Here is a 26,871-nt window from a genome sequence, read left to right as displayed (position 1 = left end):
CGTATCGTCGACCAGATCACTTTGGGGCCGAACTATAAAAGGGGGCCCCCGTATTGGGGCTTCTCAGTCAGTCATGACGCTTCTAAACAACTTACTGGTAACTATTCTCCTCTTGGGGCTCCACTGCACCCCGGCGGGGTAACCCAGCCTTGACGCCCAAGAGGGGCGGCGGCGACACGGGGAGGCGGGACTGGGGCAGGGCCCGCACAGACTACCCACGCCCCAGGACTCTGATGGCGATGGCGTTGGCGATCTGCAGGGCATCATATCGAAGCTGGATTACCTTAAAGAGATCGGAGTCACGGCCACTTGGCTGTCGCCCATTTTCACCTCCCCCATGGTGGACTTTGGCTACGATATCTCCGACTTCTTCGACATCCAGCCAGAGTACGGAACTCTGGAAGATTTCGACCAGCTTGTAGCTGAGGCCAAAAAGCGGAATATCAAGATAATTTTGGACTTTGTGCCAAACCATTCGAGTGACGAAAGTGATCTGGTTTAAGAAGTCAGTCAAAAGGGAGAAGGGCTACGAGGACTACTACATGTGGCACGATGGCTATGTTAACTCGACCACGGGGCAGCGCGAGCCGCCCTCCAACTGGATTCAGGCTTTTCGTGGCAGTGCGTGGGAATGGAACGATGAGAGGCAGCAGTACTATCTCCACCAGTTCGCCGTGCAGCAGCCCGATCTCAACTACCGAAATCCTCTTGTGGTGGCTCAAATGAAACGTGTGCTGACCTACTGGCTAGATCGGGGCGTCGCCGGTTTCCGCATGGATGCCGTTCCCTGGTGCTTTGAGTCACTGCCCGATGCCAACGGACGCTATCCAGACGAGCCCCTGAGCGGATACACGGATGATCCCGATAACTCGGCGTACCTGAAGCACATCCACACCCAAGACCTGCGCGAAACGGTAGAGATGGTCTTTCAGTGGAGGACACTGTTCGACGATTACCAGCGCGTCCATGGGGGTGACACGCGTATCATAATGGTGGAGACGTACTCTGGGTTGGACTACGTTATGCAATTCTATGGCAATCGCACAGCCAAAGGAGCTGAGATTCCATTCAACTTCCAGTTCATTGTGGGCGGCAATGGGGATAAAAACAATACCAAGCTCACTGCAGTTGGATTTGTGAAGATCATCAATAGTTGGCTTGGACAGATGCCGGCCGGAAAGACGGCGAACTGGGTGGTAAGTGTTCTAGCACTCTTTCAATCGATTCGCAAGCTTCTGAATGCGGTATTTACGTTTAGATGGGCAACCACGATCAGCGTCGAGTGGGCAGTCGATATGGCGAGGATCGCATTGACCTGATGAATATGCTGCAGATGTTCCTGCCCGGCGTGAGTGTCACCTACCAGGGCGAGGAGCTGGGCATGACAGACCTTGACATCAGCTGGGAGGACACGCGTGATCCGTCGGCCTGCAACTCCAACGCAGATATCTACGAGGAATTTACACGCGACCCTGGCAGAACGCCCTTCCAGTGGAGCGATGAGGAAAACGCCGGTTTCTCCACCAACGCCAGCACCTGGCTGCCGATCAATCCCAACTACAAGACCGTAAACGCCAAGACGGAGAACGCCACCACCCCCAGCCATCTGAGCCTGTACAAGCAGTTGACCCAGTTGCGTCTGCTGAAGACACTGCAGCTTGGCTCCACCAGGTATGCCAACGTGGGCGACAATGTGCTGGCCATCAAGCGATCGCTGAGTGGCGAGGCCACCTTGGTGCTCGTGGCCAATGTGCTGGACACCAAGGTCACGGGTGTGGATGTGGGCGGTCCACTGTATGCCTCTGGCAACTACAAGATCAAGTTGTCCAATCCCCAGGCCCAGGCATCTGTGGGGTAAGCTCTCACCCATTATCATCTAATATTTCCACTAATATAATGACTTTCCCTCTGCAGCGACAGCGTTACCCTGAGTAATCTCTCCCTGGAACCATACGCGGCTCTGATTTTGGAGTCTGTATAGAGTATCAAAGACGCAAAGATATAAATATATGTATTATGTTGAGGAAAAAAATGAATATTTTCATAATACTGCTTGGGTTGGCTTCATCATTTCACACTCATAAGTATAAGCCTCGTGCTTAAATGACAAATATGCATATTTGGACGGCCGTGCCAGGTCCGAATTATACGGTAACCACCGATCTGCTAGAGACAATTCTGGTCGCTTAATTTAGAGCTCCAAATGATGACAGTAGAGTTCCGAGTTCAATGTTCGACAATATGGAAGAAACTCATGTTAGATGCTTAAATTCGAACCCCACAAAATCTACAGCAAAAAGAAGCAATTCAATCCGCCAACTACACTACTCTTCAAAATCGAACTTTTCTTTTCACCCAGTAACCAAACCGACTTTTTCTGATAGATTTGGGGTTTTACATTTTTATAAATATTTAGCGTTTTCTCTTTAAGGCAGAACTTTATTAAAGAATTTTAAAAGACGGGTATTTTTTTGAAAGCTATTTTCAGAGCTGTTTTTTGCACACAACTTAATTATCTTACATCTGGTTGCAAAAAACTTTGCCAATTTTGAAAAACTAAAGTCGGAAAAAAAATTAAATACTGTGTTTTCGAATTTTGTATGCATAGTTTTATTAATTAGGCGTCGTTTAAGGTATTGTTCATTGGTTGGCCAACCCTCCGAAAATCACATTTTACCGCTTGAAAAGTTGCTGGCCCTGAACATACAGCGAATCAAAGTTGAGTATGTTTTTATTTTCAGACATGAACTTTTTAGCGGCAACTATTCTTAGCAAAATAATCTACTAATAAATCAAATTGTTCAAAGAATGCCAACACTACGATTTTTTTTTTAAATGAACCCCATTTTTTATATCACAAAGCAATGCTTGTTTACTTGGTATTTAGTTCCAATTTTGCTACATGTAAAATTCAAAAATGTCAAACCTATCGCATCTTACAAATATGAATTCATTCATATGAATTCACACTCATCGCAAATATCAAATTGTATATCAAGCATCATACATACACTTCCAATCATCATATTTAAAAGTTAAAACAATTAATCAAGTATTTCAAGAACACAAACAGGAGGTGGCGTTAACCCGTATCAGACGTGGAGGTCAAATAAATCATTCAACTAATCAACACGGTTGACAGTAACTTAATAAAAAAAAAATATATAATCTTTTCTTCATTACAACCAAAGGTAATCTTACTAAAGTGAAAAAGAAGCTGCCACTGAAAAAAATTAGCAAAAAAAATATATCAGTTTTTACAAATTTTTTAAGAAAAAGTTTTGATGCAGGAAAATAAAAAATCATCAAAAAATTGCAAAGTCCCAAATCTGTCGGGTAGCGCTATCAATGAAGTCGCAATAGTAATTGTTAGCGTGAGTGTGGAGTCACGCGATATTGTACTCAAGCGTTCTCAATACCCATTGATGTTCCGTCGTGGAGAGGATCACTTCAATATAAAGATGGTAAATTCAACGACAGGTTTGTTTACAAGTCATCAGTTATTTTCCATTTTACAAATAAGTTCGAAATCGAATTCTTATTTTTCTTGGAAAAGTCGCTCAAGCAGATGGCCCAAGGCCTAGTGACACCAGTTAACATGCAACCGAGTTTCCAAGATTTGCCCTTATCTCTGGCTGAATCAAGTGGCTTCCTATCTCACTCACCGGTATATTTCCACTCGTGACTCGTGAGCAGATTGCCGACTAATTAAACACTCAAAATAAAAAACACTCATAACGAGAACTCGAGCGTATCGACCAGATCACTTTAGGGCCGAACTATAAAAGGGGTCCCCCGTATTGGGGCTTCTCAGTCAGTCATGACGCTTCTACACAACTTACTGGTAACTATTCTTCTCTTGGGGCTGCACTGCACCCTCGGCCGTGCGGCTGCCGTAGATCCCAACCTTGATCCGCTCCAAGAGAGGGCGGCGGCGACAACGGAGGAGAAGCGGGACTGGTGGCAAGTGGCCCAGTTCTATCAGATCTACCCACGCTCCTTCAAAGACTCTGATGGCGATGGTGTTGGCGATCTGAAGGGTATCATCTCGAAGCTGGATTACCTTAAGGAGATCGGAGTCACGTCCACTTGGCTGTCGCCCATTTTCGCCTCACCCATGGTGGACTTTGGCTACGATATCTCGGACTTCTTCGACATCCAGCCAGAGTACGGAACTCTGGAAGATTTCGACCAGCTTGTAGCTGAGGCCAAAAAGCGGAATATCAAGATAATTTTGGACTTTGTGCCAAACCATTCGAGTGACGAAAGTGTCTGGTTTAAAAAGTCAGTGAATCGGGAGAAGGGCTACGAGGACTACTACATGTGGCATGATGGCTATGTTAACTCGACCACGGGGCAGCGCGAGCCGCCATCCAACTGGTTGTCAAGCTTCCGAGGCAGCGCTTGGGAGTGGAACGAGGAGAGGCAGCAGTACTACCTTCACCAGTTTGCCGTGAAGCAGCCCGATCTCAACTACCGAAATCCTCTTGTGGTGGCTCAAATGAAACGTGTGCTGACCTACTGGCTAGATCGGGGCGTCGCTGGTTTCCGCATGGATGCCGTCGCCTGGTGCTTTGAGTCACTGCCCGATGCCAACGGACGCTATCCAGACGAGCCCCTGAGCGGCACCTCAGACGATCCCGACAATGATGCGTACCTCACGCACATCCACACCCAGGACCTGCGCGAAACGGTAGAGATGGTCTTTCAGTGGAAAACCCTCTTGGATGATTACCAGCGCATCCATGGAGGAGACACGCGTATCATTATGGTGGAGACGTACTCTGAGTTGGACTACGTTATGCAGTTCTATGGCAATCGCACAGCCAAAGGAGCTGAGATTCCATTCAACTTCCAGTTCATTGTGGGCGGCAATGGCCAATGGGATAATACCAATCTCACTGCAGTTGGGTATGTGAAGATCATCAATAGTTGGCTGGGACAGATGCCGGCCGGAAAGACGGCAAACTGGGTGGTAAGTGTTCCTCCACGCTCAAAAATTATTCAAACGCTTATAATGACTTGTTTGAATACTTGTTTAGATGGGCAACCACGATCGGAGTCGGGTGGGCACTCGCTTTGGCGAGGATCGCATTGACCTGATGAACATGCTGCAGATGTTCCTGCCTGGCGTGAGCATCACCTACCAGGGCGAGGAGCTGGGCATGACAGACCTCTATATTAGCTGGGAGGACTCACGCGATCCGGCGGGCTGCAACTCCAACGCAGATATCTACGAGCAGTTCTCACGCGATCCTGTGCGAACTCCATTCCAGTGGAGCGATGAAGAAAACGCCGGTTTCTCCACCAACGCCAGCACCTGGCTGCCGATCAATCCCAACTACAAGACCGTAAACGCCAAGACGGAGAACGCCACCACCCCCAGCCATCTCAGCCTGTACAAGCAGCTGACCCAGTTGCGTCAGCTGAAGACACTGCAGCTTGGCTCCACCAGGTATGCCAATGTGGGCGACAATGTGCTGGCCATCAAGCGATCGCTGAGTGGAGAGGCCACCTTAGTGCTCGTGGCCAATGTGCTGGACACCAAGGTCACGGGTGTGGATGTGGGCGGTCCACTGTATGCCTCCGGCAACTACAAGATCAAGTTGTCCAATCCCCAGGCCCAGGCATCTGTGGGGTAAGCTCTCACCCATTATCATCTAATATTTCCACTAATATAATGACTTTCCCTCTGCAGCGACAGCGTTACCCTGAGTAATCTCTCCCTGGAACCATACGCGGCCCTGATTTTGGAGTCTGTGTAAGGGCGCAATGCTAATCATAAATTCAAAAAGTGAAATATATATATTTTCGCACATGCACTCGTACCCGTACTCGTATTGGGGCAAAGGACATTGGAAAACTTTTCAATTTAAGGTCGTATTCTTGGCCAACTTATTACAAATTATGAGCGAACTTGGTCCTCAGTCAAGGACTAGCATGTGGCCGGGGAGCGAAAGAAATTCCATTAGTCGTGATTGATAAGACACACAAATCACGCATCCGAAGCGTTGCCTCCCTGCCAAAATACAAAACCGTTAGACCGCAGAAGGTGTCGCGGAAGTGCGGCACGCAGTTTGCGTGTGCTTGTGTGTGTGTGTGTGTGTGTGTGTGTATGTGTGTGGGTGGGTGCGTGGGTATGTGATGCTGTGGGTACTCGTAGTTGGTGAGAGTAACAAGCTACGAAGCAGAGTAATGTCTTTTCTGCTTGGATTTTTAATTTATTCATACAAAATTAAGTGAAATTACGATGAGTTTTTCAGCTTCGTTGAAAGGCGAAGTCAAACATTGAAGACACAAAGGACTAACCAACTGAAGGATCAATCTTAAATTGTTAATTTCATTCAAGCAGAACTGCAACATCATCAACGGGCCTGCCGCGACAATTGGTCTGTCACCAGCGTGTTCTTTGTGGCATTAACTGTCAACCCAGCGGCAAACGTGACAGGCATTTCGAGTGCCACTGATTCCTGGCGAGCATAAGTCAACCCTTTGGCCAACAGTTATGAGCCACGCCCTACCTTCTTTGCGGTGCAATTAATGAGCGGCCGGCCAGGCCGGCGTGTAAATGAACTTCCAGCTTCAGCTCCGATCCGTACCTGGCCTGCTGGCACGTGCCGAACCAGAAACCTCAGCCAGACAGTCCCATCAGCGACTCACTCACCCCCATCCTGGCGAAACTCAAACATGAGTTGGCCGTGCCGGCAAACATTATTAATATGCAAACGTTGTAGGAGCTGCGAATACGTTAACTAAATGTGCAAGAAGCAAGCCAGGCGCTGGCGTTCTCTTCCGGGTGCGCCCGATTACAACGAACTTAATGCCTTTTAAAAAGTTTTTCAATAGGAAGGGCCACAAAAGTTTTTGTTGGTCCAACGCTCGGATCCGTAAATCTTCGAAAATCATCTTAAATATAATGATTCTGTGCATTTTTTAAGCATCTCAGGCTCTCTCTCTCTCTCTCTCTCTGTGGGAAATTAACTTCATTATCTGTACGAAAATGAAATGCATAAAAAGGCTGAAGCCTCCACCAGACTGCCATCAGGTGGGACTCCACATTGCCACCGTATCCGTCTGTCATGCGGTGGTTTCCCTTTTCACAAATTTAATATTTTTTAAGGTTTCTGGTCACGTGCGTAAGGGTGAAGTGGATCCTGCCGCTGTGTCCTGTGTCTGTGACCTTTTTAATGGGCTGACGGGTCACGCAGCCATTTACACGATTCTTTTTTATTCATTTTTGCGCTCCGCTTGATACAGACTGCTAATTTTTTGTAGGCTGAAAACGCTTAATACTATCAAAACGAAGTCAAATAAATCGGAGACTTAAACCCCCGATTTTCGATTGTAAAAAAACTAAATCTGGTGTGTAAGCTTCTTGATGTTTTGTTTTTGCGTTCGAAAATGGATATGAAGCGGGGATTCCGTGCCACAGAAAACTTTTTCCAACTCCATCAAGCTTAAAGTTAGTAAAAATTGTCAACATTCTTGGGAAACATTTGAAGCAATTTTTGTATTATTACCTTTTCGACAAAATTCAATCTCGTTATTGTTATCAAAACTAATCGCACGTGAAATCCACTCAAATCAGGTAAATACTCGACCTGTGGATGGACTGGGAAGCCAAGAAGCTCAGGCTCTGACAGTCCGACAGCCTCTCCTACTCGACTTGTGGATGGACTGGGAAGCCAAGGAGCTCAGGCTCTGACAGTCCGACAGCCTCTCCCACCAACCAAGTCGGGCTTGCCACGAGGCGCCGTGCGTGTGCGTGTGTGTGTGGCCAAAACAATTTCGAATATTTGAAAAATCTTTGCAAGCGGCAACTGTGGCGTATACTTAACGTGAAGAGGACTCCACAGCCAGTCTGCCAATTACCATGTGTAAACGCAATTTAATTATTTAGAACGCAATTGAGGTTTTTCTTTTGGTTTACTTTCAGATGGGTAGCTATAGAATTTATGGTATGCAGATTGGTAATCGATATGCCCAAAAGGCAACCCCACTTGCGGAACTCATCGAGCCACTCTCGACGGTTTCGACTTCAAAGAGCAAACCCCAAGCCAGAGCCATCCCTGCCCAAAGCAGACAGTGTTGTTTTATGGGCCTAGTCCCTGGTCGGCGTCCGTATTTACTCTTAAACATTGTGGCACACATACTGCACACACACACACACACATGCTGGGGATAACCCGACTCTTGGGTTTCTTTTTAAGCACACAAAGTATAAAATACAAAACACTCACCGAATCCAGAAAGTGGATGGGTGAGTGGGGGAGGGTGAGACTTGTGCTTGACTTTAATTTGTGTGTAAACACTTTAAATGGCGAACCCCGGCATTCCCGAGCGGGAATTAACAGAGTACTCCGTGGCACTTCACCCCCCCCCCCATCCGGCGGCAGCGGGGTATGTATGGAGGAGTGGTTGAGTGGTTTGTTTGCTTGTTTCTGTACTTATTCATTTATTTATGCAAGCCACGGCATATTTGCTTTGAGGCAAAGATAAAAGTATTTCTCAAGTGAGTGCAGATAGGAAATCGCATCAGCTGATGACCAAATCGAACCCGGAAAAGCCCTGGCTTCAGTTTGAGCTTCATACGGTGCTCAGCACCAAGGCCTCGCCGGCAGCCAAACTCAGTTCATAAACCTCAAACAATGCGCTGAAAGGATTCACAGAGAAAGAGAGAGAGCGAGAGAGAGACTCAGTGAGTTTTAGAGACTGTATGAAAGAGTTTCTTACTTCTCCTTTTTGGATGACTGCAGGCTGCGAATGAGCAGGTTGAGATGCGTTGGCAATGTCTTGTCGAATTCGGAGAGGTCCACTGTGATGCCCTTGCTGGCCAAATTGGCCACATAGACGATGGTCTCGGTGCCAGAGAGGTAGCTGTTAAGTAGAATCGGATTACATCAAGCCATAAGGACTGGTTCCCACTCGCTCACTCACCGTTTCACCACGAAGACATTCTCCTTGAGCACTCCATACTTTGTGGATCCTTTCTGGAGGGCTGTCGACGTTTTCCTGAGCTCCACCAGCGCCTTGTAGATCTTCAGATGGGACCGATCGGCCGAGGACTCCGTCTCCACGTTGACAGTGGCGTAGTCCGAGGCGAGAGGGAGCCAAGTCTTCTGGGCCGTGGAGAAGCCTGCATTTGTGCCGCTCGTCCAGTGGAAGGGAGTGCGGGAGGGGTCGCGGGTGAACTGCTCGTACACATCAGAGTTGGAGTTGCAGGCCGCTGGATCCTGTGTGTCCTCCCAGCTGATTTCGCCATCGGTCATGGCCAGCTCCTCACCCTGGTAGGTCACGCTGGCCCCCGGCAGGATCATTACCAGCATGTTCATGGCGTCTGCATTGGCCGCGCCATAGCGACTAGCCGCCCGCCGCTGGTCGTGGTTGCCTATCACCCAATTGGCCGTGCGACCAGGGGGAAGATTCTTAAGCCAGCTGTCCACGGCCGTCTTGATGGAGCTCGCGGAGACGCCGTCGCTGGCAGGCCCCGTGATCAGGTTGAAGTTGAAGGGCAGGTGAGCGCCCTCCACGGACCGATTGCCGTAGAACTGCATGGTGTAGGCGGGAGGGGCGTAGGTCTCGATCAGCAGCACCCGCGTGTCGCCGCCATGAATGCGCTGGTAGTCGTCCATCACGACGCGCCACTGGTAGGCCATGTCGATGGTCTCCACTCGGTTCTCGATGAGGTCGCTCTTCAGGTAATTGCGAGCATCCACATCGTCCGTCAGGCCACTCACCTCCTCGTCCGCATACTGTCCGTTCTCATCGGTTTCTATCTCAAAGAGCACTGGCACCGCATCACAGCGGAAGCCTGCCACCCCAAGGTCCAGCCAGTACCGCAACACCCGCTTCATCTGCTCCACCACCAGAGGACTGCGGTAGTTGAGATCGGCCTGTTGCACCGCGAACTGGTGCAGGTAGTACTGCTGCCGCTCCTCGTTCCACTCCCAGGCACTGCCCCGGAAGGCCTGCAGCCAGTTGGAGGGCGGCTCCCGCTGCCCCGTCTCGGCATTCACCTTTCCGTCGTGCCACACGTAGTAGTCCGCGTAGCCCTTCTCCCGCTTCACTGATTTCTTGAACCACTCGCTCTCGTTGCTCGAGTGATTGGGCACAAAGTCCAGTATGATCTTCAGGTCCAATTCATTGGCTTTCTTGATCAGCGCACGGAAGTCGTCCAGTGTTCCGTACTCGGGCTGAATGTCAAAGAAGTCGGAGATGTCGTAGCCAAAGTCCACCATGGGCGAGGAAAATATGGGCGACAGCCAGGCGGCAGTTACGCCCAGATCCTTGAGATACTCCAGCTTGCTGGTGATGCCATTCAAGTCCCCGATGCCATCACCGTCCGAGTCCATAAATGACCTTGGATAGATCTGATAGAACTGCGCAGTCTCCCACCAGTCCATGACCTTCACCGACGCTGACAGGCATGGATTCGCCAGGACTGCCAGGCAGCAGAGTGTGCTGAAAAGATTTACTCGTGCTCTGTGCATTTTATTGAATTGTTGGGCAACTCCAAGCTGTCTGTCTCTTTTATATGATTGCGCTCAGGGCGTAGCACAGTGGTTGATTCTGCCAGTCTGGCAGGCACTAAATGAAAAATTAAATTGTTAAATCTAGTTAATTTTTTTCTAATTTTTATATATCTCACAATGTTTTTTGTTGCGATATTTATTGCACGAGGCTAAATCCCACGAAACTTTTCTTTCCATACATACATGAGTACATTTTTGCGCCGTTTCTTGGATGAGTGAGACTCAGCGAATTATATTAAAATAACAATTTATATTGATCATAGTTGGTATGTATTCAATTAAAGATATGTGTGTGTGTCCTATGCTTATATGTATGCATTAGTGGTAAATCGTTGTAGAACCTAACATTTCCTCTAGAGTGTTTTTTCTTATACATATACCCGAGATTTGCGTGGAATAAAATATTTTGACATACGTCCCCATACGCCTTAAATTTTTCTGTGTTTATGAAAATAGCCCTTGTGAATCGTCTATGTCAAAAAAAAAATGGCAACACTCCGCTACACATTAATTTGTTTGATTTTATACGCAATAAAACTGTGCAAAGGAAAAAAGTAAAAGCGATTCGAAGCCATGCTTTTGCTCAATTAATTGGTAAAACAACTCAGCGAGGATTCTAGAAAATAAATAGAAAATTGAGTAAGGTTGTAAAAGTAAATTAAGTCGAAAGTGGCGCAGAAATTAAATATACGTCTACATATTAACATAATAAATCTAGAAAAACTCTTAAATATTTTAAATAAAAAAAACATTAGAAGTTTTATAATTCAACAATAAAAAATTAAAAAATTTGCTTGAATATTCCGCTGATTTATATTTTAAAATATAAAAATATTTTACAAAATATTACTCATTTATTTTTTGAGCTATTAATTATTGCTTGCCAGATTGGCAGAATCGACCACTGCGCGCAGTCGTGTGATTATATGGATTCCAATGATAAGCGCTCATCGAGTAATAGCCTCCGCTGAATCATTTACAAAACAAGTGTCAAGTGTTCAGTCGTATCTGCGGATTGCCAGTAGCATAAATGGGAAATCCGAATTCGGAATACACTTATAATCTGTCTAAAATAACTAAAGACGGAAAAGGGCTTCCCTTCGCCTTTTTTTTCACTTTTTTAAGAGAAATCCTGAAGCCAAAAATCGGCATACCCCATCCCAACCCCTATCCAAACCTCTTCAGTTACACACTTTGGCATTTTCCATTGTCGGAGCTTATCTAACCTACGGCTAAGTGTTAGCTGGAGAGGGCTATAAAAGCCCAAAGAGGAGCCGAAGCGCCGTACATAATGTCTGTGATTTTGAACAAAACAGTGCCACGGCTGCGGCTGCCGCTGGGGCTCCTAACTCTGGTGTTATTTGCCATTGGCCAAGGTCAGGGCTGTCAAGTGCTGACCTCTGCAGCAGCTGCAGAGACCAAGGACTGGTGGGAGACGGCGCAGTTCTATCAGATCTATCCACGTTCTTTTAAGGACTCGGACGGTGATGGCATCGGGGACTTGAATGGCATCACCAGCAAGCTGGAATATCTCAAGGATCTGGGCGTAACTGCCGCCTGGCTGTCGCCCATATTTTCCTCGCCCATGGTGGACTTTGGCTACGACATCTCCGACTTCTTTGACATTCAGCCCGAGTACGGAACACTGGACGACTTCCGTGCGCTGATCAAGAAAGCCAATGAATTGGACCTGAAGATCATACTGGACTTTGTGCCCAATCACTCGAGCAACGAGAGCGAGTGGTTCAAGAAATCAGTGAAGCGGGAGAAGGGCTACGCGGACTACTACGTGTGGCACGACGGAAAGGTGAATGCCGAGACGGGGCAGCGGGAGCCGCCCACCAACTGGCTGCAGTATTTCCGTGGTAGTGCCTGGGAGTGGAACGAGGAGCGGCAGCAGTACTATCTGCACCAGTTTGCGGTGCAGCAGCCCGATCTGAACTACCGCAATCCCGACGTGGTGGCGCAGATGAAGCGCGTGCTGCGGTACTGGCTGAACGAGGGTGTGGCTGGCTTCCGCTGCGACGCACTGCCGCCGCTTTTCGAGGTGCTGCCCGATGCGGAGGGTCAGTACCCCGATGAGACTGTGAGTGGAGCCACCGAGGATAAAGATGATCGCGACTATCTGACGACCACGTACATTGAGAACAGGCCAGAGACCGTGGACATGGTTTACCAATGGCGCACGGTGCTGGACGATCACAAGCGGATATTTGGCGGCAACTCGAGTGTCCTGCTCATAGAGACATACACTGCGGCTTGGTTCACCATGCAGTTCTATGGCAATCGGACGACGGAGGGCGCCCACCTGCCCTTCAACTTCAACCTGATCACTGTGATCGAGGAGAAGGGCCTCAGTGCCCAGACCGTGCAGGAGGCAATCGACTTGTGGCTGCAGAATATGCCCCCTGGTCGCACGCCCAATTGGGTGGTAAGTTGAGGGACTCTGACTCCCTTCCTGGATGAAGTGGCTAAAGTGATTCACGATACCCATTCCCTTTTTGTGTAGCTGGGCAACCACGACAAGCGACGTGCAGCCAGCCGATACGGAGTGGACCACATTGATGGCATGAACATGCTGGTGATGATCCTTCCGGGAGCCAGCGTGACATACCAGGGCGAGGAGATCGGCATGACCGACGGTGAGATCAGCTGGGAGGACACTGTCGATCCCTGGGGCTGCAACTCCAATGCGGATATCTTCGAGATGTACACCCGGGATCCCGAGCGAACGCCCTTCCACTGGACGGGTGGCAGCAATGCGGGCTTCACCGATGGACCCACCACGTGGCTGCCCCTGGCCGGCGACTACGAGACAGTCAATGTGGCAACCGAGCTGGCGGCGGAGCATTCCCATCTGAAGATCTACAAGGAGCTGGTGGCACTGCGCAAATCATCGAAGACCCTGCAGAACGGATCCACCAAGTATCTGGCCCTCACCAAGGACATATTTGTGGTTCGACGGTGAGTGGAATTACCACAGAGTGCATTCAATGCCTAATGCTTTGTCCATTTAGATCGCTCGCCAACTCCCCCACCATTGTGGCTGTAATCAACTTTGGCTCCGAGGCCAAAACTATCGACCTGCGGGAGTTCGATAAGAATCTATCTGGGAACTTGCAGCTGCTCGTCCGCAGTCTGGCGTCCACCAAATCTGAGGGGTAAGTGGGGGGTCTTGGGGCACACGGAATATCACTCTTTAATTTGTTGTTGCTTTCACCCTCTATAGAACTAGCTACAATGCCCAGCTATTGAGCATTGATCCAGCTGAGGCCCTGGTTCTGACCACCCAATGAAACGAGAGGAAACGATTTCGTTTCGTTTCGTTTTGATTCGATTTATTCGTAAATATATGTATGTATATGCAGCCTAACAACATTTAGCATCATATTTATTGTTAATAATATGTATATTATTCTTATTATAACGAGTATTGGCTGTGAATCAAGTGAAAGACATTCATAAATGTTCATTTGGTTTCGTTTGCTTATTTATGTACACGTAACACACACAGAGAATCAAATATCAAACATTGGGCTAACTTCTTAAACTGTCTTAACATTTGGCTAAACTTTTAATATGTATTATTATTTCTTAGACATACTTAGAATACATATACAATTATGTATGTATTTATTGGGATATATATTTAAAGTCAACACACATTCAAATGGTAAACAGCACAATCAACATTAATATTTTGTACACACATCTAGAGAATACGAGGCTAGAGGTATATTTCCTATGTATATATGCAGGCTATTTACACATCGAGTTGGACAACAATTAAATCTACCATGTTGCTGGGCTCAAAACAACACAATAAATGCAATTTTAATTGCTATTGTTTATACCTCCGTTCCATTCCTGCCGCTACATTCGAAAGGGGCTGAAGTCAGCCCAGCCCCTTGGGAACATAATTGCGCCCCCTCATTGACTCTCTCTCTCTATCTCTCTGTCTACTCCAGTGCTGTGGCACAGGTCTAACTTGCACCTTCAGCTCCTACTCTTAAGTGTTACATTCAGATAGTTAGTTTTACTGGTAGTTAAACGTAGTTTTAGAAAAAACATTTTTGAAATTATATCACATTTTTCATTCATTTTCCTTTTCTTAGTTGTCGGTTTTCGGTTTCCGTATCTTTTTTCTTTTCTGTAGAAACACCATCCTTGAAGAAAGTATTAGCTTAAAGAGCTTAAAGATAAACACTTAATATTGATTTATTTGCTTAATGGCTGACAAATTGTTTGACAAATCGTTTGGTTTGGTTTGCTTTGCTTTGGTTTGGTTTGGTTACTAAGCGGTTGATGCTTCATTGAAAACCGAATGTATTCGGTTGAGGGGAGCGGAATAGCGGATACACATGCATAAATGTTCATAACTTAGTTCCCTGGGGCCTGCCCCCTCATGTTGCTGCTAAAGTTTATCAAGTTTCGTTTTAGATAACATGAGAAGGCGTTCGTTCCCCCACTTGGTTCCCAGTGCTCTCTCTCTCCCTGTACTCTGTGCCTGTCCCTGTCTGACACTTGGAAAACTTTAAGTACTTATATTCACATTTTCTTGCACTTACTCGTACTTGCATATTTGGTATTGGATTCTTCTTCTTGGGTGGAAATTAAACGGGTATGGCTGCCCGCTTCCTGGAGGCGGTTCCACTGCCTATGCTGCCGCCATCGCTGCCGGAACCCTGCTGCTGCTGCTGTTCCTCCTTCAGTGGCTCCTGTGCCGGCTCCAATGACTCCCGCTGACGCTGTCGATGCTGCTCCTTAAGCAGCTGCTGCTGCAATTCCTGAGCGTTTAGCTATAAGTTTGTCTGCAGAACGGGGCCCCGATGGCTGCCATTGGTGGTTTCTGTGGCATCTTTGGCATCTGTGCTGGTGGATGTTGCAATTGTAGTGACTGTGGCAGCTATCGCTGTCACTGCTGCAGCTGTTGTTCCCACTACACCTGCTGTTGTTGTTGTTGCTGTTGCTGCTGTTGTTGCTGTTGCTGCTGTTGCTGTGAGTGCCGGAGGGCTGCCAACACAATTGACGGCCGTTGAGACAACAATGGTAACGGCAGCCGCCGTCGACTGGCCGTGTTGCATCTGATTGATTTTGTTGTTGTTTGACACCACCTGCTCCCGCTCATTGTCTGCATTGGCCGGGGGCGTGGTTGTGGCTTCCGTGGCCGTATTATTGGCCACAAACTGATCGGCATAGGGAATCTGGTTATAGGCATTGATGTCCAGCGATGTGAAAATGCTAGATATCGTCTGTGTGGCCATTTCGCATAATTTTTTCGTCTTCAATGATGGCTCTGCGCGGGTGGAGTTACGGGAGAAGGGACCAATATGGAGAGGCATGCAAAAAATATCTGGCAACTGCTTACCCGTATTGGTGGGCGTAATGTGCCGCTGTATCTTCTCCTCCTGGGCGCAGGTGGCGGCGCCCACAACAGCCGCGGCCATCATCGACGAGGGTCCTGTGCCAGCGGTGCGGTGCATGTTGCCATGACGCGGTGGCATCATGCTCTGCCGGACATTACGCTCCGGACGAATTAGTATGATGTAGAGCTGTAATGACATAACGAAGCAAATTAAATCATTGCCAATGGTTAAATAGAATTCATTCGTCAGTACTCATTTCCACATTAAGCATACGACCCATTGTACATACGATATGGCTATTTGAATAAGTTCCAACTGTATGCGCAGAATCTTTAATTTATGGCTTTCATTAAAGGTAACAATCTGCGTGACCAGCCACGCCCACCATCTACGCCCATTTAAGGCATACGCCCAGCCCTAAGTTGTAGTGTCATTAGCTTAGCCAGTTCCCCCCACCCCTTCGCGATGGCCAAAACAAAAGGCCACTGACACGAGTCCGTCATTAATTTACGTAACGTTCCCCCCTTACGTTATGCTGCGCTCAGTTACGTATTGCTCGGTCATTTCCGGCCGTCCTTTGACATTGTTTGGAAGCCATTTGGTTGCCGTTTCTTATTGTGCTTCCCCCAGTGCCCCAGTGTGTTGGTGCTTCTCTGGCCGCTCTGTGCCCTTATTTGAAGGCAAACAGGCAAACAAATAGGAGGAAATACATATGTATATGGGGAAATGCAAATGGGGATACTGCCAGAGCCAGAGCAGCCGGGTAAGTCAGCGTGAAATGGGGGGAATGGCAGTCGGAAGTGGAAATTGCTAGCCACCAACCCAGCCCATAGTTGCTTTTCCGCTTCTCTGTGTGAGCGGCAGGCGTGGCTGGTGGCACCTTTATGGTGAGTGTGTAGTTCAGTGACCCCCCTCCGGTTTTGTGTTTCTGTGGCATGCGGCCCTAACTGTCGCTGCTGCTCTGCTCTCACTCTTGCCACACCAATTGTAAATTGCATTTTTATGGCCCCAGGTGTACCTCTGTTTGTACACGAGCCCCCCTCCGTCTATGTGTGTACAATGTGCATTGGGTGACATCTGATAGGAAAGTTGCCACTGGCTTTGGCGTTGGCTCCGTCTAGGTTATGGGCCAAGGAGTAACGTCGCACTGTCGCACTGTCGCAAGCTACTTTATTCCCTGACATTTAATAATAGCCCCAGTGTGGAGTATTTATAGTCTCGTTTTCCCATCGGTCGACAGCTACTACCTACCATAAAATGTGGCTATTTATGCCGCTGCTGGATCTGCATATGGGAACACGATTTTCCAACTTTTCTTCAAACCAGGGCGTAACTTTGTTGCAGCTTCTGTGCTGCTCTTATTTAATTTAATTGGCCAAGCAAATTGTTTTGCCGCAATCCCTTTTCCAAAAGGCAATTTCGCACCCCAACCCCCAATCACATTCCCCTCTTCAGAGTGAAGTCATGAAATGCTGTCGATATTTGGCTTGGCTTGCAGTTTGCCTTTAGCCAAAGCCAAGACCATAATGAAGCCCATTATGTACTGAATGTATTTGTGGCAAGGAACCTCAGCTGGGACCAGAGTCCAGACTGGACTCTCACCAGTGCACAGAGTGTTCAGAGAACGGACCCTGACATATTTACTTTGAACATAAAAAGGAAAAGCGATGATTAAAAATAAAATGACAGCTTTCAGGCGAACTCCCAGCACATAACGAATCCGTTTGCAAAGTTAACCGCCACTTGGCGCCTTCTTATTATCGTCTCTCGCCTTTCGCTGCCCGCCTCCTTGGCCATTTTAATGAACTGCTTCTGTCCATTTATCGTATTTTTCTCTCTGTCTCTAGGAGAAGGAGAACTTGAGCCGCAACTCAGGGCCAGGAACTGAATCGAAATGCAATTTACAAATTATGTCGCAAGCAACGGCTGGGAAATCGGACAACAGAAAACTGAAAAATTGGCAATAATTAACATGAAATATGCATGCAGCAATTACCCCAGTCCCATCCACACTTACCACCCCCCGCTCAATTACTTACCTTGGGCGAGAACAGACATGCAATGGTCACACTGGCGGACAGACTGATGGTCACCGACATGCTGGTGATGCGCAGGGGCACATGGTTGGCGGTGCCAAAGTACAGTGGCACAAATGCCAGCCAAATTACGCAGGTCGTGTACATGGTGAAGCCTGTAAAGGAGAATGAGGAATCAGGCGTTTATTCGAGCCGCGTCCTCGATGAAGACTCAATCAATCGGCACGGCACTCACCAATATGCTTCGATTCGTTGAATGCCTCGGGTATCTTTCGCGTGAGCACCGCGTAGACCGTGCAAATTACAATCAAAACGATTGGATAAAAGAACGCAATCATGTAGGAGGCATCTATATACGAGTCGCAAACGAGCATATTATCCTCGCGTGTCGGATAATGATGCATGGCATGTGATGGTGCAATTACCATCCAAACGCCGTTGATGATTATCTATGAATGATACACAGCCAGACGCAGAGAATGAGAGAGAGAGAGAACAGAAATAGTAATCATGCCAAATGCAATGGAGAATCCGGCCATTGCCACTCCTCTCTGCATCCCACTCACCTGGACAGTGACGAGGAACATACAAATCACCAGCTGTGATTTCGGGCTAATGAACGAGGGTCGCTTGGCCGACTGTTTGCCCGCTTTGAAGATGCGTGCGATGCGATTCGTTTTGGTCAGCAGTGCAGCATAGACAACGGTGAAGCAGAAGCCAACGCCGAACCTGCAACGCACACAAGGAAGCTGCATTCGCATCCGCATCGCAACCCCCGGAATTGGGGGGGGGGCAAAACTGCAAAACTTACCGCTGAATGGCGCACACGATGTTGGTGGGCTTCAGGACCAGGGCAAAGGTGACGCCGTAGCACATGAAAATACCAGCCAGCAGAATGTAGCTCAGCTCCCGTCCCGAGGCCCGTACAATAGGCGTGTCGTTGTGCCTGTTTTATGCAATAGAAGAGAGGGGCAGCGGGTGAGTGTTAGGGTGATAATTAAAGTTTGCAACTTCATCCATGTGTGCGTCTGTAGCACCAATTAGGAAATGATTTTTACGTCTCTTCTCTTTAGTTGTGGGGCACACATAGTTCTTTTCAAAGTAATATGGAAAAGTTTTTAATTGCCTTGAAGAGGGGAAAGTTTTTCAGATCGGAAAAACGACACAGGAAACCGCCCACTGACGTATTGGAAAATTGATATTTTGTTGCACTTCACTCACCTGACAAATACCCCCATCACAAAGAGCGTTATCAGGATACCCGTTGAGCTGAACGCCATGGCACCGATGGCCCAGGCGGACTCTGGACGCAGGTAAACCTCCGGTATGGCACGGCAGTACTGCTTGTGGGCATCGGGCAGCGTGCCCCATTTGCACAGCTGGCAGTGGGTCTCGTCATCAGGGTGGCGAATCTGCGAGAGAGGGATACACGCACAATGGAGGCATACAGTTCAATGGAAATGGAACTTCTTTTGCTTATTTTAATTGTGGACTCGACACCAAGAGACCACCAAGGGGAACGAGCCTTGTTGGTCGGCCTTTGGGTATTCTTTTTGCCACCCACCGCCCGTATCTCTCTGGTGCAGTGGCTTTTCCGTTTCAATTGGTAGAATAGCTCCGGCAAATAAATTAGACGACAGCAGCAGCAGAAGCAGCAGCAGCAGCAGCAGCTGGAGTGAATGTTTTGCACTTACTTGATAAGTTGTACAATTGAAACAGTGCCAGCAGCAGCTCTCGCCCTCGACATATTTCTTGGCCTGGCCCACATCGCAGGGCAAACTGCAAACGGACTCCGGTGGCTTTGGACTCAGTCGCTTAAACTTCACCTCTGTGCAGATGGAATGGAATGAAAATCAAAAAAATTTAAACAGAAATGCAAATGGAAATTTTCTGGCGTCCGTCTTCTGGCTTACCCGACATATTCAGACGCAGCTCGCCCTCGTAGTACTCGCCCACCTTCACCCAATGGTACTGACCGATCTGCGACTGCTTGAAGTGAATGATGTTGTACCGGGCCGGTCCATCGCCGTTCACATCGAAGCGAAAATGGTCGCCGCTGAGGCCTGTGGGAATGGGACGAGTGAATTGGGAAGGAAAAGTGTTTATGGCGCTATGCCCTGAAAGAAAGGGGCGTGCCATGGAGGCACCATGCCTCCGCTGATGCTCTATCAGAAAATTGACTATCTGTGTCAGTCAGAGCGCCAGAGAAGCCTTTGGCTGGAGCTTACCCACTCCAATCTACCATGCCATCCCATTCTCTTGGTCTGTATAATTTATTGAATTTCAAATTGAGTTCAATGACGATGACAAGCAAGTCAATTTTCCACTCGAAAGCATAGCCAGTGCGTAGAACACTCGTACTCTCACACTCAGCCAGCCAAGACTCAGCCATCGTGTACATGTCCAACCACAACCAAATGCCAGCGGTATATTTCCACTTAAATTTATGTGCGCAACACTTGAGACTCGACTGTTTCGCATGGCTGACGACATTCTCCTGGCACGCCACTTAGAAATCGTCACCGAGCGTCGCCGCCTAGGAGGACTTATCACGCATACGCAGTGTATACGTTGCTTACATTTTAGTCGCTGTTCCAGTACTTAGTCTGGATGTCAACGACAACAGTTAATCGCCTCTTACCTTTAAACTGAACTTTACGCAAATATTTCAGCAAGTCGGCTCCTTTGGTGGGCTTCATGGCATCGCACAGCGAAGGCCGTCCACCGCACAGGTCGTGATGCATGTCCCTGGAATGCCGTTTGTTAGAGATGTTTCTGCCATTTCTGGTTTACGCACTTACCTTAGGGCGTAGGCAAATGCCATAACCGCATCGCTAACGAACTGCAGTTGGTCCTCAAAGTCAGTGTTCTGCCGCGAGAGTCGCTCTTTGGTGGTGCACTGTTTGGTGTAGTTATTGTAGGGGGTGCTGGTGCTGCCAGGGTAGCGGCATTGGAAATGATCCTCCCAGAATTCTAAAGGTAACGAATATAATCGCATTTGTGCGTGTGTTGGCACTGGCAGGGACTTACCCACGAACCACGGATTACGCTGGTTGTTCTCCACAGTTAAATTGAGGAAGTACTCCTCGAAGCCGCGCACTGGATTCGCTTGGGGCTGCACGGAAAGAGTGCCCTCCACCTGTTTTGTAACAGGAGTGACCACCACGTGGGCGAATTAAAAAATAATTATAAAATTTAATTGTCTAAAAATAAAATGGTAGCGATGGGTGTTCCAGTCACGCGCTCATATCTAGATTGCAACGTGTCACAAATCAATTATGCCACACAGACGGACAATTAATTTCAATAAGGCCACAATTTATCATAGGAAAAAACGCTATGAAACGTATTGTTTTGTATTGTTTCCACGGACCATCATTTATTCACTTTTTTTTGGTGCCGCACAGCCGCAGCCACAGCCACAGCCAGCACATTGTCACGCCCTTTGTTTGTCTGGGGGGACAGCACCATCAACTGCTGCTGCTGCGAATCATTTATCAAAATCCGTCACCGTTTCGCCCATTTAGGCCTCATAATTTCCGACTGGCCGAACTCACTCAGTCATCCGGACTGGCGCTGACGAAATAATAGTTTACTTGCCTCTGGCTCGTAGTCGTCCGATACGAGATTTCGAGCACTCCAGCCATCGGAGCCTATCCAGGAGAACGAGCCCGTTGCATTGGCCCGCCGTACGGCCCGCATCACTTGCCTCACTTCCTGGTCGGAGCCGAAGATGATGGCACCTGTCCACAACAGCACAAATAGCACGCAAATTATACGCAAGGAAAGAAGGGAATCAAATTAATTTTAATTGACATAATCCACTTAATATATCGTAAAATATTATATTCCATAGAGTCCGGAAAAAGCTTAGAAATAAGTCAGATGCAGTACGGACATGTAATGGAAACTCTGCTGCTGATATTCATTTTTGGGGGACACTTTTGCACAAAGGATACGCCCTCGAGGACACAGTATTGGTCAGCTGCAGGACTGGCTTCATCTTTTGTATGTGTTTGTAGTCACATTTAATATCAGAACAGAACCAGTACCACTCGATACTGGACTCTCGACACAGCATTCCATTGTTATGGTCTCGAGCTGCTACCCACTCGATTTCTGGCCCCTTTTCTGGCTGACTGCGAACATTATGAGTGGCAGTTGTCAGTTCTTATCGGGGCACAACCAACAGGCAGCTATTCTCTTGCCTGTCCGACAGGCCGCATTATCGATTTGCCTCTGCTGTTGAAACAGAAGCAGCCTTAGAAGAGCGGCTTGAAGCAGAAAGGCAATATACATTTTCATGCTCAGGAAAACTTGTCGATTCTTTGATGAAGAGAAGACCACTTTCCATTGACTTGCTGCCTAACTGCCTTGTCTCCACTAATTACAATGCATTTATTTCTGGATTAGACATCAAATTTGATTTGCAGACTCTCTTGAATATTGCCGCAAAATTTATATGAAAACTTTTCCAATTTTTCACCAACAAATTTGTGATAAAATGTGTGAAGTGTGAAGAAATTTCCATAAATTTAACAGCATGAATGTTAGGCTGAAAAGAAAGCAAAATAAAACTTGGCAAAAGTGCGATAAAAAGCAAAAGCATGTCAGAACCATCCCCCGCCACATTTTCCATAGCACAAGCTCAGACATGTGTGTATGTGGGTGTGTATGTGGGGGGGGTTTCTTTACATGGGTAAACTTTGCCCCTGACGGCACTTTCCAGGCGCTGCTACCCGTTCGGATGGTCTCCATTTTTCAGAGAGACCCTTAACCCATAGCCCCGCCATATGCAAAATTAAAGAACTGTTGCCAGAGCAAATACTTTGTCAAATTGATTAATCGTTAGGGGAACGTTAAGAAGAAAAGAGTTTGTAGCCAGGCGTTGGAACAGGAGCGGGAGCAGGAGAAGGCAGCCAGTAAACGGCGTCAAATCACAAATCACAATAAATAATGATAGCTGAAGAACCCTTATTTTTCTGTCTGTGTGTGTGTGTGTGTGTGTGCTTTGGTGTGTTTGGAGGACCCCCTGCTTTACGACTCTTGATGGCACATTTATGCAAATCAAATATTCTTGGACCCCAGACAAAAGTCAATTGTTATTGGCCAGGGCACTGGAACCGGCACTGGCACTGCTGCTTTTTATTGGCAATCCTTCCCGCTCTTCACCTGATTAATGACATGCATAAAAGGTTTAGAAGGTAATTATTTTTAATATATTTTTGTGTAGAGCCCAGCCTGTAAGTGGCATTTGATTAATATTTTTTTGCAATGTGCTTTTGAGTTGGGACGCAGTCGAAAGCTATATTGATTGACATTTATTTTTTTCTGTATACATATATTTTTTTTTTCGCCTCTGCTCGATCCCCCGGGGCGTATGATTGACGCAGATTGGTGTGGTACACTGATGCCGGGGTAAAAAGTTCAGTTTTATTTAAATTTAGATTGATAAATTGTTCGGGTTGATGTCGGACCACCCCACTTTAAAGAGATTGTTTTGTTGAATGCTTTAAAATGCCATAACACCAGAATAATGGATTGTTAATTTCGGCCACTGTCCCTATTGAAATTCCTTAGATTTATTGGTTTGCCTAAAATTTAGTTTAATCTGGTCTGTCCAAGCCTTTGTACTATTTCCCCTTGTTGCCACTCGACAAGACTATACATTTTAATTTCCTGCAGTAAATGCCGAAATAAATGCAGAAAACGAGAGAGAAATGTTTTAAATATTTTCGTTTAATTTTTGCAATTTCCGTGCCACTCGAACACCCTCTCCTCCCCCAAAAAATGTCACAGTTCACGCCCTACGCGTTGCATTCATTTGGCAGGCGTTGGGAAATGTTCATCCTGCTGTTGTTTTCTTCTTTTGGCTGGCGTATCCTTCCGTTGACATTTTCATTGAAAATTGCATTTCGCTTGTTGGCTTTACAGCTTCATATTGTAGCACGGCTGTTCCCCACTGTACTTCTTTGCACGGCACTTACCTCGGGCCCGCGGCTTGGTCAACAGCTTCTGCACGATATTATCGTATGCAATATCCTCGGCCACTCCAGAATCCTTTACCAGCTTCTCCTTGATGGCAATGCAAATGTTATGGCGTGCCAGTAGATCCTCCAGCTCTTCGAAGGCCTGCAGAGTGGAACAGGAAAGGAAACATCAACATCAGCATAGGCAGATTATATATATATATCCGCAGTAAAAAAAACACACCCAGGACACACGCAACACAGAGAGTAGTTGAAGACAATCTGCTTACCCTCATGCCCCCAACCTTAAATCTGAGCAATGAGGGAGCACAGTACCCACCTTGATGCCGTAATTACTCTCCTCGTATATTATCGAAACGTAGCTCCATCCCATCCGCATCACAATCTCTACCATGGCCTTCACCTGGTAATGATCCGAGGGTATGGTGCGAGAGAAATATTCGAAGCGCTGCTTGTTGCTGAGCTCGGGACTGGTCGAAAAGTAGGATACCTGCCAGCGAAAGATTATGAAGTGATGCGAGAATATTTTCATTAAAAGCAAGAAAACAAATATTATGTTAAAAAAGCGCCATGGCACTCGACACACGAGAATGGGGGAGATTCCCTTTGCCGTATGCTGCCGTACAAAATTCCCTTTGATGAATATCGCATATTTTCCCCTTTGAATTATTTTTAGTTCTCTGCCCCCACTGTGCTTTAAAGGAGCATCGCTTAAGTTTCGAAGACCATCAGCAATGCAACCAATCAATTCCCATAGAGAAAGCCACTTTATGCCACTATGCCAATAGTCAGAATCCAATTTCAGGCATAAATTATTCAATGCAAGAAAGGCAGGGAGGCAGGTCAGTCCTTTTAGAACAAGCGTGTCAAGTCATCTGCAAGTGTTTAACTTCTTAATTTCTAATTAAGTGTCATTATCCATCCATTAACAAGCCAACCAAGTGCTTGCTTGTCCTTGAGAATGGCTTGAACATTTAATGAATTTCTCCAAGAGATATTGTCTGTTGCCCGGTGGGGTGGGGGCTGATTCTTGATTCATGAAAGCACATCATGCTGCATCTGCTCAGCATTTTTCCAAAGCAATTGAATTCTATACGGGAATCCTGAGAGATGGCACAGACTCTCATTAAATATGATATTTTTCAGAGCTCCGGGCTATTTCGCTGTATTTATAGTCAAGTGGAATATAAACGGAATACTTATTTATTATCCGGACTGCAAGCCGCTTTCAGCTGATATCGAGAGCTGCAAGATAGTTTGCAACGGAGCTGCATCGGAATCGCAATCCGCCATTGACCGCATTTTCAACAGCAAGCAGCTCTGCATGGGAAAAGTTTAAGAAACAATTTTTTACATTGAATCCCTCCCCTGCTCAACCACACAAACCAAAAACCCGGATGGGCACAGCAAAAGAAACGCAATCAAATGCTTATGTCTGATTTATGAGCTCTCTTTTTTAAGGGGCGGGCGGGGACGGCTACCTGGGTCTGCATAAAATGGTTCCTCCTCATGGTTACTTTTCTACTGCTCTTTCTTAGCCTGCTGCTCCTACTGCTGTTTCTCCAACGTCAACTGTCGCGTGCTTGTGCGTTTTATGGGGTACTTGCAGGAGGGAATGCCAATGCTGTTCCCAGCCTGGCTCCAGTTACTTAGTTATTGTCGCATATCGACTTTTGGTCCTCGACTCACGTACGAGAAGCCATAGCCGTAGCAGCAGTAGCAGGCTACTTAATTCCTTTTCAGCAGAGACGTGATTCCACCCACATACGAGCACACAGAGAGAAACAAGGTCTGCAATGGGTGCAGTATTTGTGTGATTTGTTGCCTCTTACTTTCTACTAATTTAGCAGCACGTAAAGGCACTTAAAAGTCCTGTGCACTGTCCCACTGACTTCCATGCGGCTGCTGGACAATTTTAATTACAAACAAAAATACAGGGAGGAAAGTTTTGTCGGTTGAAAAATAGCTCCACAGCCACACAGATGCAGCTGTGAGCAATGCACAAAATTGCAACTGGAAGCTGAAATTGTTTTTTCCAGAGAACTTTCTGGTTGCTTATTGCATCTCTCTCCCTGTGGGACTTTGCCCACAGACATTTGTGGCGCACAGGAACAACCACAGTGGACACACAGAAGCACATATGGAGGACACTTACCTGGGGTATGCGGAATAAGCGCAATAAATTGGCCACTTGTATGGAGGTTACCGATGAGGCGGCACCCACCACCCCCGAGATGACCTTTCGTACTTGCGTCTTGTTGCAATGATACTCGGCATCGTCAATGTTGCTGATGGAGCCTGCAAGCATAAAGAGGAGAAAAAGTGGGAGAGGGGGGATTAGTACAGGTTAACTTTCCGGTTGAAAGTTTCTCAAAGGGATCCTCCTTTGAAGCCCTCGGTGACCGGCCGAAATAGTGGTGCCACCGAAGCAAATCTCGTTGATTAATACTGGCAGCATTTCCATCTAAATTTACGAAATGTAAAAGTTTAATGCCAATTTGGCATTGTAACAGCTGTCAGTTTTAATGTATTTCAACTATGACATGTCCAGCAATATACGTAAAATATATAACAACCCTTTAGGGGCAGGTTATTTTATTTATTTCTTCTCCATAGCTGGTGCATTGCAACTGTATCTAGTGGTTGGCTAGGCATACTATCACTAGCGCATATACTACTACATTTGCATGCCTAATTAATGCCACTCTAACTGTGCAGTTCGCTTTAGTGATTTGTGGCTTTTGTTGGTTTTCTGTTTGCCTATTTGCATGGCCATTCATGGCTATCCCCTGGCGATAAATATTAGTCTTGTTCTGCATAACAAATCCTGTTTGGATGCTGGAAACAATGGCCCACAATATTGGACATACATATGTACGTTTGTTGCCAGATTAGTATTGCTTTTGTGGGTATTGTGTAGCTGTCAATTCCAGCGTAATAAAACCAT

General features: G+C 47.0%; 5 protein-coding genes across 12 annotated transcripts in view; 3 read left to right on the top strand and 2 right to left on the bottom strand.

Annotated features, from left to right (window-relative positions):
* The first annotated feature begins 213 nt into the window (after positions 1-213).
* Positions 214-2,385, top strand: LOC111079017 (maltase A1-like). Its single transcript, XM_022374003.2, is given in 4 exon segments — positions 214-484; positions 486-1,196; positions 1,259-1,854; positions 1,915-2,385. Coding segments are annotated over 4 exon segments (1,521 nt in total). The 5' UTR covers positions 214-337; the 3' UTR covers positions 1,982-2,385.
* A 1,415-nt stretch (positions 2,386-3,800) lies between these two features.
* LOC111079014 (maltase A3-like) lies at positions 3,801-5,822 on the top strand. Its single transcript, XM_022374000.2, has 3 exons — positions 3,801-4,975; positions 5,043-5,638; positions 5,699-5,822. Exons 1-3 carry the CDS (start codon positions 3,821-3,823, stop codon positions 5,763-5,765), a joined length of 1,818 nt encoding a protein of 605 aa, XP_022229692.2. The 5' UTR covers positions 3,801-3,820; the 3' UTR covers positions 5,766-5,822.
* A 2,613-nt stretch (positions 5,823-8,435) lies between these two features.
* Positions 8,436-10,517, bottom strand: LOC111079015 (maltase A1). Its single transcript, XM_022374001.2, has 3 exons — positions 8,938-10,517; positions 8,734-8,877; positions 8,436-8,653 (listed from the first exon to the last, which is right to left on the bottom strand). Exons 1-3 carry the CDS (start codon positions 10,488-10,490, stop codon positions 8,587-8,589), a joined length of 1,764 nt encoding a protein of 587 aa, XP_022229693.2. The 5' UTR covers positions 10,491-10,517; the 3' UTR covers positions 8,436-8,586.
* Positions 10,518-11,808: 1,291 nt separating this feature from the next.
* On the top strand, positions 11,809-14,359 carry LOC111079005 (maltase A1). Its single transcript, XM_022373990.2, has 4 exons — positions 11,809-12,963; positions 13,042-13,496; positions 13,550-13,693; positions 13,762-14,359. The coding sequence occupies exons 1-4, from the start codon at positions 11,824-11,826 to the stop codon at positions 13,826-13,828; spliced, it is 1,806 nt and encodes a 601-aa protein (XP_022229682.2). The 5' UTR covers positions 11,809-11,823; the 3' UTR covers positions 13,829-14,359.
* The window catches only part of LOC111079004 (metabotropic glutamate receptor 2), a 44,273-nt gene continuing 31,198 nt past the window's right edge, over positions 13,797-26,871 (bottom strand). For 3 of the 8 annotated variants that reach the window (XM_022373989.2, XM_041592082.1, XM_041592083.1), the window contains exons 3-18: positions 26,080-26,222; positions 24,244-24,414; positions 23,922-24,066; positions 21,535-21,677; positions 20,965-21,073; positions 20,736-20,907; positions 20,576-20,682; positions 19,848-19,997; positions 19,629-19,762; positions 19,156-19,346; positions 18,746-18,880; positions 18,501-18,663; positions 18,170-18,383; positions 17,938-18,089; positions 15,901-16,084; positions 13,802-15,828 (exon numbers count right to left, since the gene is read on the bottom strand). In XM_022373989.2, the coding sequence (XP_022229681.2) occupies positions 15,332-15,828; positions 15,901-16,084; positions 17,938-18,089; positions 18,170-18,383; positions 18,501-18,663; positions 18,746-18,880; positions 19,156-19,346; positions 19,629-19,762; positions 19,848-19,997; positions 20,576-20,682; positions 20,736-20,907; positions 20,965-21,073; positions 21,535-21,677; positions 23,922-24,066; positions 24,244-24,414; positions 26,080-26,222 (2,810 nt within the window). In that variant the 3' untranslated portion in view covers positions 13,802-15,331. Of the gene's footprint in view, positions 15,829-15,900; positions 16,085-17,371; positions 17,848-17,937; positions 18,090-18,169; positions 18,384-18,500; positions 18,664-18,745; positions 18,881-19,155; positions 19,347-19,628; positions 19,763-19,847; positions 19,998-20,575; positions 20,683-20,735; positions 20,908-20,964; positions 21,074-21,534; positions 21,678-23,921; positions 24,067-24,243; positions 24,415-26,079; positions 26,223-26,871 lie in introns of those variants that run through there. The other 5 variants (XR_005967542.1, XR_005967543.1, XM_041592081.1 and 2 more) reach the window with 5 other exon arrangements.

This window comes from Drosophila obscura, unplaced genomic scaffold, assembly GCF_018151105.1.
Source record: "Drosophila obscura isolate BZ-5 IFL unplaced genomic scaffold, ASM1815110v1 contig_17, whole genome shotgun sequence".
Lineage (NCBI taxonomy): Eukaryota > Metazoa > Arthropoda > Insecta > Diptera > Drosophilidae > Drosophila > Drosophila obscura.
The sequence above is the reverse complement of the archived record's forward strand: the minus strand, read 5'-3'. Positions and strand labels throughout refer to the sequence as shown.

Coding starts and splice junctions, on each gene's coding strand:
- LOC111079014 (XM_022374000.2), top strand. CDS start 3,821: ATGACGCTTCTACACAACTTACTGGTAACTATTCTTCTCTTGGGGCTG. Junction 4,976..5,042: donor GAAAGACGGCAAACTGGGTG/GTAAGTGTTCCT, acceptor ATACTTGTTTAG/ATGGGCAACCACGATCGGAG. Junction 5,639..5,698: donor CAGGCCCAGGCATCTGTGGG/GTAAGCTCTCAC, acceptor TTCCCTCTGCAG/CGACAGCGTTACCCTGAGTA.
- LOC111079015 (XM_022374001.2), bottom strand. CDS start 10,490: ATGCACAGAGCACGAGTAAATCTTTTCAGCACACTCTGCTGCCTGGCA. Junction 8,878..8,937: donor AATGTCTTCGTGGTGAAACG/GTGAGTGAGCGA, acceptor TCTACTTAACAG/CTACCTCTCTGGCACCGAGA. Junction 8,654..8,733: donor CAGTCATCCAAAAAGGAGAA/GTAAGAAACTCT, acceptor GAATCCTTTCAG/CGCATTGTTTGAGGTTTATG.
- LOC111079005 (XM_022373990.2), top strand. CDS start 11,824: ATGTCTGTGATTTTGAACAAAACAGTGCCACGGCTGCGGCTGCCGCTG. Junction 12,964..13,041: donor GTCGCACGCCCAATTGGGTG/GTAAGTTGAGGG, acceptor CTTTTTGTGTAG/CTGGGCAACCACGACAAGCG. Junction 13,497..13,549: donor GACATATTTGTGGTTCGACG/GTGAGTGGAATT, acceptor TTGTCCATTTAG/ATCGCTCGCCAACTCCCCCA.